The 17829-nt window shown below is 36.5% G+C and overlaps 1 protein-coding gene across 1 annotated transcript; it reads left to right on the top strand.

Annotated features, from left to right (window-relative positions):
• The first annotated feature begins 2926 nt into the window (after nt 1-2926).
• Nucleotides 2927-4973, top strand: LOC143876691 (NAC domain-containing protein 100-like). The gene is made up of 3 exons (XM_077378378.1): nt 2927-3519; nt 3622-3902; nt 4055-4973. The coding sequence occupies exons 1-3, from the start codon at nt 3333-3335 to the stop codon at nt 4721-4723; spliced, it is 1137 nt and encodes a 378-aa protein (XP_077234493.1). The 5' UTR covers nt 2927-3332; the 3' UTR covers nt 4724-4973.
• The last annotated feature ends 12856 nt before the right edge of the window (nt 4974-17829 follow it).

Genomic DNA, 17829 nt, shown 5'->3' on the forward strand with positions numbered 1-17829 from the left:
AATTTGGGAAAGCAGTAGTTGTTTGCTGGCCTATAACTATCTCTTTTTGAGGATTTTTATTTTCTTCAAATCATTTGACAGTTTCGCGGTTGAGGTTTTGTAATCCTAGAAGTACAAACCCCATATGATTATGAATTAATAATTTAGGTGGATTTGATGTCATTTTTAAAGAAAATGGGGCATTAGTTTTTTGATTACTTATAGTGACTCGGGGATACTTTTGTTCTGAAATATGGTATTTATCATTTTATATCTTAGTTTGATATATTGGACTATTTATTTCAGCCCCATTCATTTTGGATTTTGAGTCTAAAAATGATTATTGAAAAATGATTATTGAACTCGAACTTAAGGCCCTATTCATTTTGGATTTTGGGTATTGATTTTGAGTCCAAAAAAAATGACTAATTAAAAATAGGGCCTACGATTGTACGGTTTTGAGACGAATAATCAATTTTGGACTGAAAATAAATTCTCAAAATCAACAGTGAACCAGGTGCGCGTTAGGCTTTAAAATCGTTTATACTTAAATAATTTTGTATGAATTAGCCGGTGATCACTTGGTTCGCATCATAATAGTTTGGATGAACTTCATATGAGTCCCCATAGTGTCTAATTAGTGAGCCATTTTGTTCCTTCATTAAAGTGCCACATATTGGCTGACTTCATTGCCAACCCACTCCAATTACATGTAACACTATACTTATATAGCCATTTTTAGAAGCTAAGGGAAAATAATAATAAAGAAAAATATAGCATGGCGTACACAATGACACTTTATGTACCATTTTTTTGCACCTAGAGGGGGCTTAATTTGGAGTCCAAGATCAATTAATTGATAACAAAAGGGCCCCCAAAGAAATATTAATCAAGATTCTAGTTATATGAAGTCATAGAACATTTAGCCCCAAATATTGTGGAAAGCAACTGATGCACTACAAGAAATGATATCTACACTTCTTTGGTTAAACAATGGGATCACTCCTTTTAAAATTCTTTAAAAAAGCTATCGTCTACCAATCAACAAAGTATTTTATAATATTATATGTGTGTATTGAATTCTATCCTATGCATATTCCTATGGCCCCTATGATTATAAATTTATAATACGACCTTTCACATTTGTCTCCTCAGGAAAGGGGATGAGGGGAAGCACCCCGAAATCTTCTGTGTCTCAATTTTTGTGATCATTTGATTTCTTCATTATTTTGAGTTTCTATCAGACCTTGAATGGGCATACGATGGCGAAAGAGCAGGAATAAATATTGACTCTCCCAATTGACTATAGAAAATTTTCCAATTGACTCACTAAAAGTAGTGTTATATGATGCATATATAATAACCATAAATTTTTAGGATAAATATGAGAAGGTAAAAGCACAAGTGGGGGCCATCATAAAAAATCCAACCCCAATTAGCCCTCCAATTTATGGTAATTAAATGCATGGTAAAAAAGGAAAAATTATAATATCTATTCATCCATTAGGAAATTATGGATTCGACAGATGAGAGCAGATTTTGGCGACAAATGGTTTGTGCCATTGAACAAATTGCCCCTACTTATGCTCAGTCATTTTTTTCAAAAAGATTTGTTATATACTGCATGTACATATTTTTCGAAAACTATGTACGCATGCGTTATATAACAAAAAAAATTTGAAGAAATATTGTATTTTGGGACTTGCCCCACAATTTCATGGAAAGTCGTCATTTCGCGGCTCACTTTTTCAAGAGAGAACAGCCACCTTTGATGAATTAAATGACGGAGACAAAATCTGCTAAGAGGTGGCCGTTCTCTCTTGAAAAAGTAAGCCGTGAAATGCCTTTAGGCCACGTTTAGATACCCACAAGATTTAGATTTGGATTTAGTTGATATTTTGAACTGGATCGGATCCTTAAATTTCCAAATCAGCTACAACAGTGCAAAAATTTTCAATTTTCAAATCTGTTCTGCAAGACATTATTTGGAAATCAATATTTGTGGCAACTTCCTTCCCCGACGTTGCTTTGACACCAGCAAGACATCTCTCTCTCTCTCTCTCTCTCTCTCTCTCTCTCTCTCTTAAAAAGTGATCATGAAGATGATTGATGTATTTTGTATCCAAAACTCAAATCCAAATCAAAATACAAATGCATGAGGTATCCAAACAGGCCCTTATAGTTTATATGAAATTGCCTAGCAAATTCCTTATTTTATAACCGGAAATACCATATAAAAGAAATTTTCACCCGTTTGTTTTTCTCTTTTATTCCATTTCTTTCGATGTAAAAATGGATGTAATATTTGTTTTATGTTGTAAAATTAACATAAAAACAAATTTTACGTCCATTTTTACGTTGAAGAAACATAGCCTTTCTGAAATTGAAGATGACATTTTAAGTAAAGACAAAGAAAAGGAGTAGAAATGCATCTACTTTTAGGAAAAGACAAACAACATGGGTGTAAATACTGAAAAGGGGATGTAAGTATAATTTTTTACTTTGTAAGCACCAAGTCCATGGCAACCCATTTTACCGAAGAAACTTCCTTCTTCCTGCTTTCCTTAACTCTATATTGGATAATTTTTTATTTTAAATCGACCTAGTCAAGAAAATTAGGTCTGGGTTCGAATCATAACCGATTCAACTCACCCGAGCTTTCATTTTTTTAACCATTTCTAATATGGACTGCGATGAGCCAAAAGTAACGCAGGTATATTTTGACAATTTCATAGCATGACTCAATAGGCAGGTGTTAAATGAGGGAGAATAATTTCTATACTTTGAACAGAGACTAAGGTGAATTTCTAGGGTTGGGTCCAGCTGGTTGGATCTTTCTGTTCTGCTTTTTATTCTATAAATTTCAAAAACGGTGCTGGAAACATGGGTCCCTGACAAAAAAGGATCTTTCTGTAACAAAATTTAAAAAAGAAACAAGATTGAGAAGAAGAAGACAAAACAATATAAGAAGAATAATAGGAACCCAAGAGGCTTCCTTGAGAAGTGACTTGGAAAGCACGGATGTTAGGCTCACGATTCTATTTAAGTCGATTTCTTTGCTCATTTTCTCTTTCTTAACTGCTCTTTGAAGCCTCTTTCAAGGAAAAACAATACGACTGCTCTCTTTCTCCCTCTTTTTCTTTAGCAAGCTCTGGTTTATTATTTTATTTTTTTGAAGAATTCTCATATATTCTAATTCCATTGTTTTGGGTTCTTTTTGTTGTTTTTTGTGTCTTTGAGTTTGTGATTATTTTCTTGTTGGGATTTGGAATATTGGGTTTCAATTTAGTAGATTTTTTTTTCTGTTTCTTTTGGAAGGTGATTTTGGAGTTTTAGGGGTTGTAAGTGTAACCATGGCAGAGGTTTCTGTGGTTAGAAAAGAAGATGTTAGTATGGATTTGCCTCCTGGTTTTAGATTTCATCCCACCGATGAAGAAATCATAACTCACTATCTTTCAGAGAAGGTTTTGAATCGAAGCTTTAGTGCAAGAGCAATTGGAGAAGTAGATTTGAATAAGTGTGAGCCATGGGATCTTCCAAGTAAATTAAGCTTCTCTTCTCCTCTCTTTCCATGTTTAGGGTTTTAAGTTACTTCTTGTATTTGGACTTTTGGATCTGATTTTTATTGAATTTTCTTTACAGGAAAAGCTAAGATGGGGGAGAAAGAATGGTATTTCTTCTGCCAAAGAGATAGAAAGTATCCAACAGGCATGAGAACAAATAGAGCTACAGAAGCTGGGTATTGGAAAGCCACAGGGAAAGATAAGGAGATCTACAAAGGAAAAGGTTGTCTTGTTGGGATGAAAAAGACCCTAGTTTTCTACAGAGGTAGGGCACCCAAAGGAGAGAAAACCAACTGGGTAATGCATGAATACAGACTAGAAGGGAAATTCTCTTACTACAATCTCTCCAAAACTTCGAAGGTACATGCCTTTTGCACTTTCTCTTTCTATCTAAATCATGGGTTTCTTTCATTTTGTTCCTTTTATGTTGTGTGTGTGAAAAGATCTATCATGGGTCCCTCCTCTTTATTAGTTCTTATGTGTGAAGTATATGGCATGTTTTGTCCTTGCAGGATGAATGGGTTGTGTGTAGGGTATTTGATAAGAGCACAGGTATCAAGAAAAGTCCAATCCCTGATATGCTAAGGATTAGCTCTTTTGGTGATGATCTGTTTGATTCTTCTTCCTTGCCACCTCTATTGGATCCTCCTTACTTCAATGTGAACACTACAACATCAGGTATAAGACCATTAGAAGGGGTTCATATGCCCTACTCGGCTGGCATAGATAATCACCAAGACCACAAAAATTTCCTATCCAACAATTATTCAAATATCAATTCTCAAGAAAACCCACCTCAAAATTCCTCATTTTACCCTCAGATTTCTCTCCAAAATCCTCTCTTTTCACTTCAGGGATCGGCGAATTTGGGCTACTTGCACCAGGTCGGGAACAATTCAATCCCAAACTACCCAAATTTGTGGTCATCTGATCAGGGAATTTTAAGAGGTCTAGCTGCCACCAATGAAACATCTGGTTTGAAAACTCAGTTTAAGATGGAGCAGTTCTCTAGCCACTCCATGGTTTCACAGGATACTGGCATGAGTAACGACATAAACACAGAGATTTCATCTGTGGTTTCAAAGCATGAGATGGGCAGTGATGATAGATCTTATGATGATCTTGATGGTCCTTCTTCGGCCGGCCCCTTAGTAGATTTGGAAGGCCTATGGAGCTTCTAAGAAGAAAAACATGACGTTCATATAAATGCATCATTTCCAATTTGCAGTTGTGGTTTCCATGAGCTTTTCCATAGTCAGTTATAACAAAAAAATGAAGGCCTCCCTTGATTCAGAAATGATGTATAGATTTCAGATGTGCAGATCATACAGTTGAATGTTTTATAGAGAATTAATTAAGAAAAGCCCTATTGAATATACTGATGTATATTTATTCTTTTGTTGAATATAACCAGTCATCTCATTTGTGCAATTTTAGTGCATTATTCATTTTTCTTCTCCGTCTTTTGAAATATTGAATGGGTTGAATCAATTTCTTTATGTTTCTTATTTTTGTCGTGGAGAGTTGAGAGTTCTTATGTTATTACCTGGTAAACCTCAGTTCATAAACAGAATGAAATGCTCTTTCATAGAAATATTCCCATTAATATAGCACCCATTTTGGTTTACTCCTTTTTTTAATACAACCCATCTCGTGTACGTAATTCTGGTGCAATCTTGATTCTTTTCCCCTTTTTTTAAAATATTGAAGAGATCAATTTGATAACATTCTCCTTGTTTTGTTACTTGTTCTTGTCATGTTGATTTACATCTCTTCATCAAAAAAAAAAATCCATAAATCTAATGAGATGTTCTTTTCATCTTATCATAACATTCAAAATAATAACAACAAAATTGAAATTTAGCTTCTATGATCATATTGACAGTACCCCTTCTCCTGCATATAATTTTGGTGCATCTGCTCATTCATTCTCCTCTTTTTAAAATATTAAAGAGATGGGTTTTTTCAATTTTACATGTTCTATGTTGGTAAAAGTCTTTATCTCCTTATCATAAATAAGTTTCATATATTCATGAACATGAAACGTACTTTGAATCTGTTAAGTCATTCCGAAATAGTTATGCATTTATTCTATGGCTGAACAAAACCCATTTCGTATATCCACTGTTAGCATATTTATTCGCTTCTTATCCTCTCTTACCAGCATTAAAGATGTTGACCTTTCCCAATTTCCATGTCAATAGTTGTTATCTGAATGGATTTCTTCTCTCCTCGTGAATCTCGTGAAATATTCTATGTATCTACTAATATCTTCCAAAACAGTAATGGAGGAATTTATTATATTGTTGAAAAAAACCCACGACCTTCATTTCCTTCTATCTTTTGAATCATTGATACACATGGGCTTTCACTATTTCACTATGTCCACGTTAGAACTTAGAACTATTCCTGTCATGTAATTCTCAATCTCTTATCTCTTTCTAACAAATCAAGTCATGAGTATATTTATTCCTTTGTTGAACAAAGAGCAATCTCCTATAGGTAGCTTTGGTGCACTTATCCCTTTCTCATCAAAGAGATGTGTCCTTCCTCAAATTCCACATTGTAACAATGGCTGCCCCTCTCATGCAACAACGAGCCGCGAAATATTTTTCTGCGAAAGTCCCTAGCAAATGTCTTATAACAAATAACCACCTCATCTTTTCATGGAATTTTCAATTTTAATCTCTTTTTCCGCCATTGAGATATCGGTTATTGCAAGAGAAGAAAGGTTCATGTGAGTTGCTTCTGCCATTGTCTTACTTTCCATTCAAAGCAAAGCGTCCCTTTGTCTCAAAAGCTTGAGGAGAATAAAACCGGCCGGTTTTCTTGCAGGAAAACAGGGATGGTGACTGAATATTCCAGGGAATATAAAACCGGAGATGATAGATTCGCACCAAAGTAGGATAATTCGCACCCCTCTACCATGAATTGACGTCAAAAAAACGTTAAAGAAGGAGGGCATGTGGCAGACTTTAACGTTTTTTTGACGTCAATTCAGGCCTAGGGGTGTGAATTATTCTCTAAGGGGTGCGAATATATCAGCGCGCTATAAAACATCCCAATTACCAGTCACGTGAGCATACGTGCTAGTCATGAACCACGACTCCGCTTGGCTCGCAGCCTCTTCTAGAAGTGCGTGAATCTCTTTTGTTTGACTGAAATGCCCTCGTTTAGTGAAAAAGTGAGGTTACTCAAAAGTATTGAGATGGTTTCCTCAAAAGTATGAGTAAATTTAAAATCCCAGTGGCAAACCCAACTCTTGTAAAACAATTTCTTGGGTAAAACGTCTGCATGGCAAAATGCCACTATAAAAGGGATTTTGGAAGTCATTGGGGGGAGTCGTAGTCATGCCCACGCTATATGTTCCTCTGCGCCTGGCTACAAGGGCTGCACCATTGAATCCACGTCATTTGCTTCTACCGTTATCAGTGCACCCGGGATGACATGGCTCCAATGGTGCCACCCTTGTAGCCCTTTTCTACCAGGGCTCATGTGAGTTTAGAATACCTCAACTTTTTCACTGTAAAGTTTTTCTTTTTAGTTGATCCATTGCGGACATGTAAGAACAACTACTAGTTTTACAGCGTAAAACTAGAACTTCTATGAGACACCTACTATTATGGCAATTAAATAGGTGTGTTGAGTACTCTGGGCTCTCCCATCTTTCTATGTTGACTTAACCAGAGCCTTTGACTAACTTTGGATCTGATTATTGGGTTAGTTATTTTCATGAAATGATAAATGCGCCCCTTTTCATCACTTGGGACACCCAACAACAGTGTATCAATGACTGCAGAGGGGCTGATGTACTTCCCGTTAGAAAGATTCAACGGATTTGACTGCCGCGTACACTGCAGTTGGGTGTCCCATGTGATGAAAAGAGGCGCATTTATCATTTCCCTTATTTTCATAGCTAAACAAAGGTTTAGTGTGCATTCATCACTACAAGAAAAAAGCGACGGTTTTTCCCCGTCACTATTATACCGTCGCCATATATAACTTTTAGCAATGGTTACATTTTTTTGTCACCATTCTAAACAAATTAACAACGACATAAAATATATTGTTGCTGATTACACCTTTATATCGACTGTTATACAAAATCCGTCACTATAGGGGTGAAATAAGTCATTTAATCATATTTTATTAAAATATGTAGCGTTGGGATGGTCGGTCATCGTTGGTGCTTCCTCTTTAGTGACCGTCACTGTGGGGATGAAATTAATCACTCAATTGGTATTATTCTTAAAATATATCACGACGGAAATTTTATCCATCGCCATATGTTTTGAGTGCCCTGTCCAATTAATGGTAGTCTCTATTAACTGTTTTCTTGTAATGAATTATGAATACTTGATGCGTGAGATTGGTTTTTATTAAGTCATCTCCACGATGGACCCACCAAATGAAAGGCCTATATTAGATTACACCATGTGGGCATACTCATTTTATAAGTATGCATGTATGTAATGTATGTTTATGTATAGGTATAGGTATAGGTATAGATATAGGTATAGGTGAGTTCATGGGGAATAGTACTCTTCAATATGGACTGTTAGATTACACCATGTGGGCATACTCATTTTATAAGTATGCATGTATGTAATGTATGTATAGGTATAGATATAGGTATAGGTATAGGGAGTATAGGTATAGGTGAGTTCCTGTGGAATAGTACTCTTCAATATGGACTGCAGTGTATGAAATGGAATATTCCAACAAAAACTACAAATATAAAAAAAATCTCCATTTATCAAATTCAAAATAGCACTTGACTTTGACATTAGTAGTAAATGGAGCTCTTAAATACTACCCAGAGGTTACAATGTTTGGTAGAGATAATCAGGATATGATTTGAGGCTCTACTAAACCAGCTACAATATTTGACTTCAGATTGTTTATAAGTATGACTGAAAATTTTCATCCGTTCTTTCTATGGAAACTCCCGAGAAACTTTTATATATATATATATATATATATATATATATATATATGCGAAAAAGGATTGTGAGCTTGAGCGTTGGAACCTTATGGTGAGCTTGAGCTCTCAAACCAATGAGGCTCACATTGTTAGGATGATCCAAAGCATTCACTAGAAAGGGCCTTACATAGATAGGGTGTGTACAAAAACTCAGCTCCATAGGATCATCCTAACCCATCCATTTGTGGAGGTCAAAATGGACAGACCACAAATCTGCCCATTTTTTCCCTCCACTTTTGGAGGGGTTAGGATGATTCAATGGAGCTGATTTTTGGTACACACCCTATCTATGATAGGCCCTTGCAAATGAATGGTTTGGATCCTCACAGAAATTGTGGGACCCATGTGATTGGTACACTCAAGCGCACCATTCCTTATTAGAGCTTGAGCGCACGAACATATTCCTCTATATATATACAACCATGCAAAAAAAACTCGTCTGTCATGGACTACTTGAATCGATACTTATCACCCAAGTTACCTTCAAAGTTCAAACTATAAATTATGAAGATTACTCAAAACATAATTAGGGTTAATTTACGATAAACACTGTGGTACAACACATAGTAGAACTTCCAGCTTTCATCCATTTGGTGTAGGGTTGCAACTTGGGTCGGGCGTTTTCCAGAAGCCAATTTGGGAAATTGTCTTGGGTCATGTCGGGTCGAGTTTTTATGGGAAAACCTGTGATTTATAAACCCATCTAATCAGGTTGGTTCATATAGGGTTTTCAAGGTTTAGCTTAGGATAGTAACTAATTGTGATTTATAAACCCATCTAATCAGGTTGGTTCGTATAGGGTTTTCAAGGTTTAGCTTAGGATAGTAACTAATTAATTTCAAAAGAGTAATGCTAGGGAAACCGAGAATAGGACCTAGAAAGAGTCGCAGCAAATTGATTCACGCCACAATATCACAAGTGATGTGAGCAAACCCTTCATTTTAGGGAAATCTGAAAAAAGTAATTTTTTTTTTCATGGCATATTCTCATTGCAAGTTCCCTGTTAGGTCCTATTCTCGGTCTCCAAATCATTTTCCATTTCAAAAACAACGGAGAACAACAAAGAAAAAAAACCAATATCAGGCGGGTTTTTCAACCTGAAACCTGAACTACCCAAAGACACGTGATTTCTAAACTTGACCCAGGTTATTCTGGGGTCTAGTAAAAGCCAACCCAAGTTGCAACCTTAATCATATAGAGTTTTGCTAGTGTCACTAGTAGGCATAACTAATTATATAGTAAATCAGCTGGTTTTCGTTGATCACTTCAAATTAGACTCAATAATTTTATCATTAGAATCTAATTTGATAAGGACATCTTTGGTGCCACCAAGATGGGTCCTTTTTTGCAAGTGAAATTATTTGCAATTAGGATATCATGGCCTCTTTTGATCCATTAATTATGTGGTCTAAAGCTGTTAAAATCATTAGTACATAATCTTTTTTTTGGTAGGTAAGCTGGGATCGAACCTGCCACGTTGAGACACAAAGACTCAACCATTGAGCTATAGGTCCAACCCTGTACATAATCAAATTTAACTTTATAACCATGTTCTCATATAAGACTGCAAATTAATAGTATTTGGAAGCATTGAAGATTCCTTATAACTGTAAAGGGATTTGCTAAAGACCATTGCAGAAGGCAGTTAACGCTTGGGCTGTTGCATATGAGAGCAGCCTTACAGGTTTAGATTTTGTCTTATTCATCAGTGAGGGTACGTTTCTAATTTCATGAACTCACATACAGTAGGTTCAATCCGGAGGATAAATTTGTCATTTTGAATGTTAAAGGGAGGCTTTCGAGAAACTCGCCTCCAATCTAGAGCTAAGCCTAGCGAGCTGACACTTGGCGAGCCACGATTGGAAGAAAAAAAAAGTTCGAAGAACGAAACGCGTCCTTGTGGGGACCACACTAAAACCTACGAGCCTCTTCCGTTACGCGGATGACGTCATCCGATGACTCAACTCATCTCGTCTTAATCTCCACGTCACATTCGTCACGCTGACGTGGGAGGTGACGTGGCGGGCCCGTTTTAGTTTAGTTTAGATTATTTGTATTATATCTTCTTTTTTATCGTTTGTTTCAGCTAGAAGGATGGGATTCCGTGATTCTTCTATATCTCTCACTCAAGGTTTTCACCAAAATTTCAAAATTTAGGTCGAAATCTGGTACAAAAATCAAAACCAATATTTTATTCACTATTAAATTTTGGTCGAAGTTTCGGTAAAATATTAAATTAATTAAAAAAAACAGATTTTTTGGGTCAAATTTCAGAAATTCCGAAATTTTGGCCGAAATAAATGACCATTGCAGTTTTGGGTGGTTTCGGTGTTGGTCTCCACCGAAATCGAAATTTAAAACCATGATCTCACTATCATTATATAAATAAATAAAGGGGAGTGATAAATCGACTCCCAAATATGATAAATCGACTCCCCATGTGTCTTTCTCTCTCCTCTGAGTTAGAGAGAGATAGACACATGGGGAGTCGATTTATCATTTTGGGGGGTCAATTTATCACTGCCCTAAATAAATGGTCTAATGGAATGGCAATGACGTGTGACGGAATGGGCAAAAAGAAAGGATATATACTGTATTTGCTATTCTATACAAAACCTATGTTTAGACTAATCTATACTATACAAGGGAAAATGATATCTGCACTCCCTTCTTTTGATAGTTGCACGCCTCACTTTGTTAAACATTTCAATGATTGGTTGTGAATAGCTTTTGGGGAATAATAATTATTTTAATAGCTCATTAGAAAATTTCAAAATTAGACTGTCAGTATTAAAACAATGCCTATTTGTTTAGTCTTTTCCCAAAAGTGGATGCATTTCCATCTCGATTTGTTTGTCTTTTCCTGAGATTTGACTTCACTCTTAGGAAAAGACAAACGAAATGGGTGAAAATATCATTTTCAATATTAGAAGAGACCAAAAGAGTGACACAGTATCTGTCTCTAATATTATAATATAGTCCTCAAGATCTTGCATTAGATCACGAAAGAAATTATTCACGGGATAGCTAATCCAATCTAAATTTCAATTTAGAGAGATTGGGTGAAGAAGCCTCTGCAAAACCCCTAAACCTATCAATTAGTAGCTTAATATAACAATCAGTTAAAACGTGGAGTGACTACTAAAGAACCATTTTCTAGTCTCAGTCTTGCGTGTGCCCTATAGTTAATATGCTCTTGAAAGCAATTGATGTGTAAGACATTTGCCAAGGACCTTTGTTTTAGGAAATGCTTAAGGCCTAAGCATTTTCTCTACGAGCCTTATATTGCTTCTGGATGCTGGTTGAGTATTGCTTTGAATCTCTGAGCAAGAAATGTAGTCATTTAGAGCCTCTTGAGAACTTTATTTGTTATTAATCGTAATCATAGAGGTTTGAATTTGATTAGCTAATCTTGGTTTAGATCAATATGGAACACATGAGCACAGCCTAATTTGGTCTACTGTCATGGTTCGAGCATCAGTTTCAGTGTCGTGTCGCTCTGTATGATCGACGAAATCAATTAAAAGACTTCTGGAAGCTCATTAGATGTTAATCTTGATTATATATGTTTAGTGTTGTGTTTGTCTGATTACGCAACATGGGATCATTCTAAGCACGTCTTTGGAACACTGGTTGAGTGTTGGTATAGAGCTTTGGGTCTCAAGAAGACCATTAGTTATCAGTCTCAATCATCAAAATTTGGTGGGCCGGCGAAAACTGTTTTATACGATTACTTAGTTGAACTATCTTTGTGTTAAAATGTGGTTATGATAAGCAATTAGTGAAACTTCCATCGCGAATATAGCCTAGCTTTGCGTGCGGATTGCATCCTACCGGAGGTCGGTGACAATCAATGGCTTGGATGAACTTACTGCAAGAAGTGTAGGAAGGAGAATGAAGAATCGGCACTCAAAGCTATATATCATAATCAATGGTGACATGCCCGATGATTATTGTGAAGATGATCAATATAATCTCATTATAAAAAATTAGATGTAATATACGTGTGTATTGAAAAGATCGATAGCAAGCTTGACATACATGATACATGTGTAAGGTGTTAACATAACCCAGCAAAAAGATAGATGATGTTTCCACCGCCTCTTGTTGTTTTTTCCCTTGAAATGACTTTATTTAGAAAAAAAAATAAAAACAAGACGGGGTGAAATGTAATCATTTTCAAGAAAAGACAAACATAGAGGGTGGGAATATCATTTCTTGAACCAAAAAAATATGTATGTAAGGTCGATTGGGTAGGAAAGACCCCAACATGAAAGCTCAGACCCAGCTGCCCTAGAAGATCGTGGGTCTGTGTGAGGAAATGACTGGTTTTTAATATGGTAGATCTTGAGTCAACGAACTGAAATCTCATCTCAAAGTACCACCCTGACAATGAAGCAGAAAATCTCTAGATAAATGATATCAGCACAACGTTGTTTTAATAATTTGACAAACCCAGCTTGTCTTTTCTTTAATAATTGGCTTATGAAAACTTTTTGGGAACTCTAATAACCTACCTTTGACAGCTCTTTAAATAATAAAAGACAAGATGAATTAGTGCAAATATCAAAACATGGTTGTGCTCATATCACTTCCCTATCTCTAGTCTCTAACCCACATTTCCTCTCAAAATAGTCTAAATTAGTAAGACCTTAATGTAATATTGGCTTAAGGTTGCAATCCGTCTTTAATGAAGTATTCGCTAAAGTAGCAAACATTCACGTGCGATTGGGACTACTGATCTGGTGGACGGTGAGCCATCATGAGGTAACCCGGATGGGATTGAGCCTCTTATCTCAATGGTCAAAGGTTTGTTCTTCAACCTAGAGGTCAAGGTTCAATCCCAATTTACCAACCAAAAAAAATTAGGTGATCCCGAAGGTCTTGGTATTCCCAGTAAATTTTGTAGATCTTCTCTAGCTTTATCCTAAGAAGTTTAGAACTCTAAATTCACAAGTCAAATTCGAGTAGTTTGGAATTTGATATTCCGAAATAATCATGGATATATCAATCATATCTCATTAGTTCTATCTTTTTCGCCGCCCACGACCTTCTTTTCCTTGCCATCCCTTAAATATTTGAAATATTTGTGGAGCTAATGATAGGAACTGTTTATCCCCGATCTGAATAGATATAGGATGGGGAACGGACATCCCATCGGTAAGAAGACCCACAAAAATCAATATTTCTCAGTGTGTTTGGATTGTCAGAATCAGGCATTGGAATTGGAATTTGAATCCAATTCTGCCTTTTTAGTGTTTGCCTGTTTGGTTAAAAAACAACACAATCCGCGCAGGCCGGGGGGGGGGAGGAGGTTTGGGGTGTGGTGAAATGTCAGAATCTATTTCCTCCCCCCCAACAGCTGGTATTCTACTTCTGTTAGGAATGGAATTTTGTTATTATATTTTGAATTAAATTTTTTATTTTTTACTCATTCCAATTGAGGGAGATCCATCACCTAAAATTATTTTAAATTCTAAAAAAAATAGAAATTTTTTTTTCTCACTTCTCGACTAATCACAAGATCCAGCGTCTCCATGCGGGGTTCAAAATTGATCATTAGGGAATACTCCTAACAGTGGGGAAGTGATATTTACGCCCCTTTTGATCACTAGGGACACCCACCGTTAGTGTATCTATGGCAAAAAGGTGCTGGTGTATTTTTTGTTAGGAAAAATTCAGTGGCTTTGATAGCAAAGTACACTGGCAAATGGGTGTCCCTTGTGATAAAAGGGGCGTAAATATCATTTCCCCTAACAGTGATAGTTGTTTTAACATTTTTCGTCAAACTTAAAGGGTGATGGAATGTAGATCTTCTCTGGCTTTATCCTAAGAAGTTTAGAACTCTAAATTCACAAGTCAAATTCGAGTAGTTTGGAATTTGATATTCCGAAATAATCATGGATATATCAATCATATCTCATTAGTTCTATCTTTTTCGCCGCCCACGACCTTCTTTTCCTTGCCATCCCTTAAATATTTGAAATATTTGTGGAGCTAATGATATGAACTGTTTATCCCCGATCTGAATAGATATAGGATGGGGAACGGACATCCCATCGGTAAGAAGACCCACAAAAATCAATATTTCTCAGTGTGTTTGGATTGTCAGAATCAGGCATTGGAATTGGAATTTGAATCCAATTCTGCCTTTTTAGTGTTTGCCTGTTTGGTTAAAAAACAACACAATCCGCGCAGGCCGGGGGTTGGGGGGGCGGGGGGAGGGGGTTTGGGGTGTGGTGAAATGTCAGAATCTATTTCCTCCCCCCCCCCCCCAATAGCTGGTAATCTACTTCTGTTAGGAATGGAATTTTGTTATTATATTTTGAATTAATTTTTTTTTTTTTACTCATTCCAATTGAGGGAGATCCATCACCTAAAATTATTTTAAATTCTAAAAAAAATAGAAAATTTTTTTTCTCACTTCTCGATTAATCACAAGATCCAGCGTCTCCATGCGGGGTTCAAAATTGATCATTAGGGAATACTCCTAACAGTGGGGAAGTGATATTTACGCCCCTTTTGATCACTAGGGACACCCACCGTTAGTGTATCTATGGCAAAAAGGTGCTAGTGTACTTTTTGTTAGGAAAAATTCAGTGGCTTTGATAGCAAAGTACATTGGCAAATGGGTGTCCCTTGTGATAAAAGGGGCGTAAATATCATTTCCCCTAACAGTGATAGTTGTTTTAACATTTTTCGTCAAACTTAAAGGGTGATGGAATGTAGATCTTCTCTGGCTTTATCCTAAGAAGTTTAGAACTCTAAATTCACAAGTCAAATTCGAGTAGTTTGGAATTTGATATTCCGAAATAATCGTGGATATATCAATCATATCTCATTAGTTCTATCTTTTTCGCCGCCCACGACCTTCTTTTCCTTGCCATCCCTTAAATATTTGAAATATTTGTGGAGCTAATGATAGGAACTGTTTATCCCCGATCTGAATAGATATAGGATGGGGAACGGACATCCCATCGGTAAGAAGACCCACAAAAATCAATATTTCTCAGTGTGTTTGGATTGTCAGAATCAGGCATTGGAATTGGAATTTGAATCCAATTCTGCCTTTTTAGTGTTTGCCTGTTTGGTTAAAAAACAACACAATCCGCGCAGGCCGGGGGTTGGGGGTTTGGGGTGTGGTGAAATGTCAGAATCTATTTCCTCCCCCCCCCCAATAGCTGGTATTCTACTTCTCTTAGGAATGGAATTTTGTTATTATATTTTGAATTAATTTTTTTATTTTTTACTCATTCCAATTGAGGGAGATCCATCACCTAAAATTATTTTAAATTCTAAAAAAAATAGAAAATTTTTTTTCTCACTTCTTGACTAATCACAAGATCCAGCGTCTCCATGCGGGGTTCAAAATTGATCATTAGGGAATACTCCTAACAGTGGGGAAGTGATATTTACGCCCCTTTTGATCACTAGGGACACCCACCGTTAGTGTATCTATGGCAAAAAGGTGCTAGTGTACTTTTTGTTAGGAAAAATTCAGTGGCTTTGATAGCAAAGTACACTGGCAAATGGGTGTCCCTTGTGATAAAAGGGGCGTAAATATCATTTCCCCTAACAGTGATAGTTGTTTTAGCATTTTTCGTCAAACTTAAAGGGTGATGGAATGTAGATCTTCTCTTGCTTTATCCTAAGACGTTTAGAACTCTAAATTCACAAGTCAAATTCGAGTAGTTTGGAATTTGATATTCCGAAATAATCATGGATATATCAATCATATCTCATTAGTTCTATCTTTTTCGCCGCCCACGACCTTCTTTTCCTTGCCATCCCTTAAATATTTGAAATATTTGTGGAGCTAATGATAGGAACTGTTTATCCCCGATCTGAATAGATATAGGATGGGGAACGGACATCCCATCGGTAAGAAGACCCACAAAAATCAATATTTCTCAGTGTGTTTGGATTGTCAGAATCAGGCATTGGAATTGGAATTTGAATCCAATTCTGCCTTTTTAGTGTTTGCCTGTTTGGTTAAAAAACAACACAATCCGCGCAGGCCGGGGGAGGGGGTTTGGGGTGTGGTGAAATGTCAGAATCTATTTCCTCCCCCCCAACAGCTGGTATTCTACTTCTGTTAGGAATGGAATTTTGTTATTATATTTTGAATTAAATTTTTTATTTTTTACTCATTCCAATTGAGGGAGATCCATCACCTAAAATTATTTTAAATTCTAAAAAAAATAGAAATTTTTTTTTCTCACTTCTCGACTAATCACAAGATCCAGCGTCTCCATGCGGGGTTCAAAATTGATCATTAGGGAATACTCCTAACAGTGGGGAAGTGATATTTACGCCCCTTTTGATCACTAGGGACACCCACCGTTAGTGTATCTATGGCAAAAAGGTGCTGGTGTACTTTTTGTTAGGAAAAATTCAGTGGCTTTGATAGCAAAGTACACTGGCAAATGGGTGTCCCTTGTGATAAAAGGGGCGTAAATATCATTTCCCCTAACAGTGATAGTTGTTTTAACATTTTTCGTCAAACTTAAAGGGTGATGGAATGTAGATCTTCTCTGGCTTTTATCCTAAGACGTTTAGAACTCTAAATTCACAAGTCAAATTCGAGTAGTTTGGAATTTGATATTCCGAAATAATCATTGATATATCAATCATATCTCATTAGTTCTATCTTTTTCGCCGCCCACGACCTTCTTTTCCTTGCCATCCCTTAAATATTTGAAATATTTGTGGAGCTAATGATAGGAACTGATGGGGAACGGACATCCCATTGGTAAGAAGACCCACAAAAATCAATATTTCTCAGTGTGTTTGGATTGTCAGAATCAGGCATTGGAATTGGAATTTGAATCCAATTCTGCCTTTTTAGTGTTTGCCTGTTTGGTTAAAAAACAACATAATCCGCGCAGGCCGGGGGTGGGGGGGGGGGGGGGGGGGTTTGGGTGTGGTGAAATGTCAGAATCTCCCCCAATAGCTGGTATTCTACTTCTGTAAGGAATGGAATTTTGTTATTATATTTTGAATTAATTTTTTTATTTTTTACTCATTCCAATTGAGGGAGATCCATCACCTAAAATTATTTTAAATTCTAAAAAAAATAGAAAATTTTTTTTCTCACTTCTCGACTAATCACAAGATCCAGCGTCTCCATGCGGGGTTCAAAATTGATCATTAGGGAATACTCCTAACAGTGGGGAAGTGATATTTACGCCCCTTTTGATCACTAGGGACACCCACCGTTAGTGTATCTATGGCAAAAAGGTGCTAGTGTACTTTTTGTGAGGAAAAATTCAGTGGCTTTGATAGCAAAGTACACTGGCAAAT

This window comes from Tasmannia lanceolata, unplaced genomic scaffold (genome assembly GCF_043159265.1).
Source record: "Tasmannia lanceolata isolate RefF3 unplaced genomic scaffold, GAP_Taslan_0.1 ptg000005l, whole genome shotgun sequence".
Classification (NCBI taxonomy): Eukaryota; Viridiplantae; Streptophyta; class Magnoliopsida; order Canellales; family Winteraceae; genus Tasmannia; species Tasmannia lanceolata.

Bases quoted from the DNA above. Each gene is read 5' to 3' on its own strand.
- LOC143876691 (XM_077378378.1), top strand. From the start codon at position 3,333: ATGGCAGAGGTTTCTGTGGTTAGAAAAGAAGATGTTAGTATGGATTTG. The intron at 3,520-3,621 runs GTAAATTAAGCT...TTTTCTTTACAG, and splicing joins TGAGCCATGGGATCTTCCAA to GAAAAGCTAAGATGGGGGAG. The intron at 3,903-4,054 runs GTACATGCCTTT...TTGTCCTTGCAG, and splicing joins ATCTCTCCAAAACTTCGAAG to GATGAATGGGTTGTGTGTAG.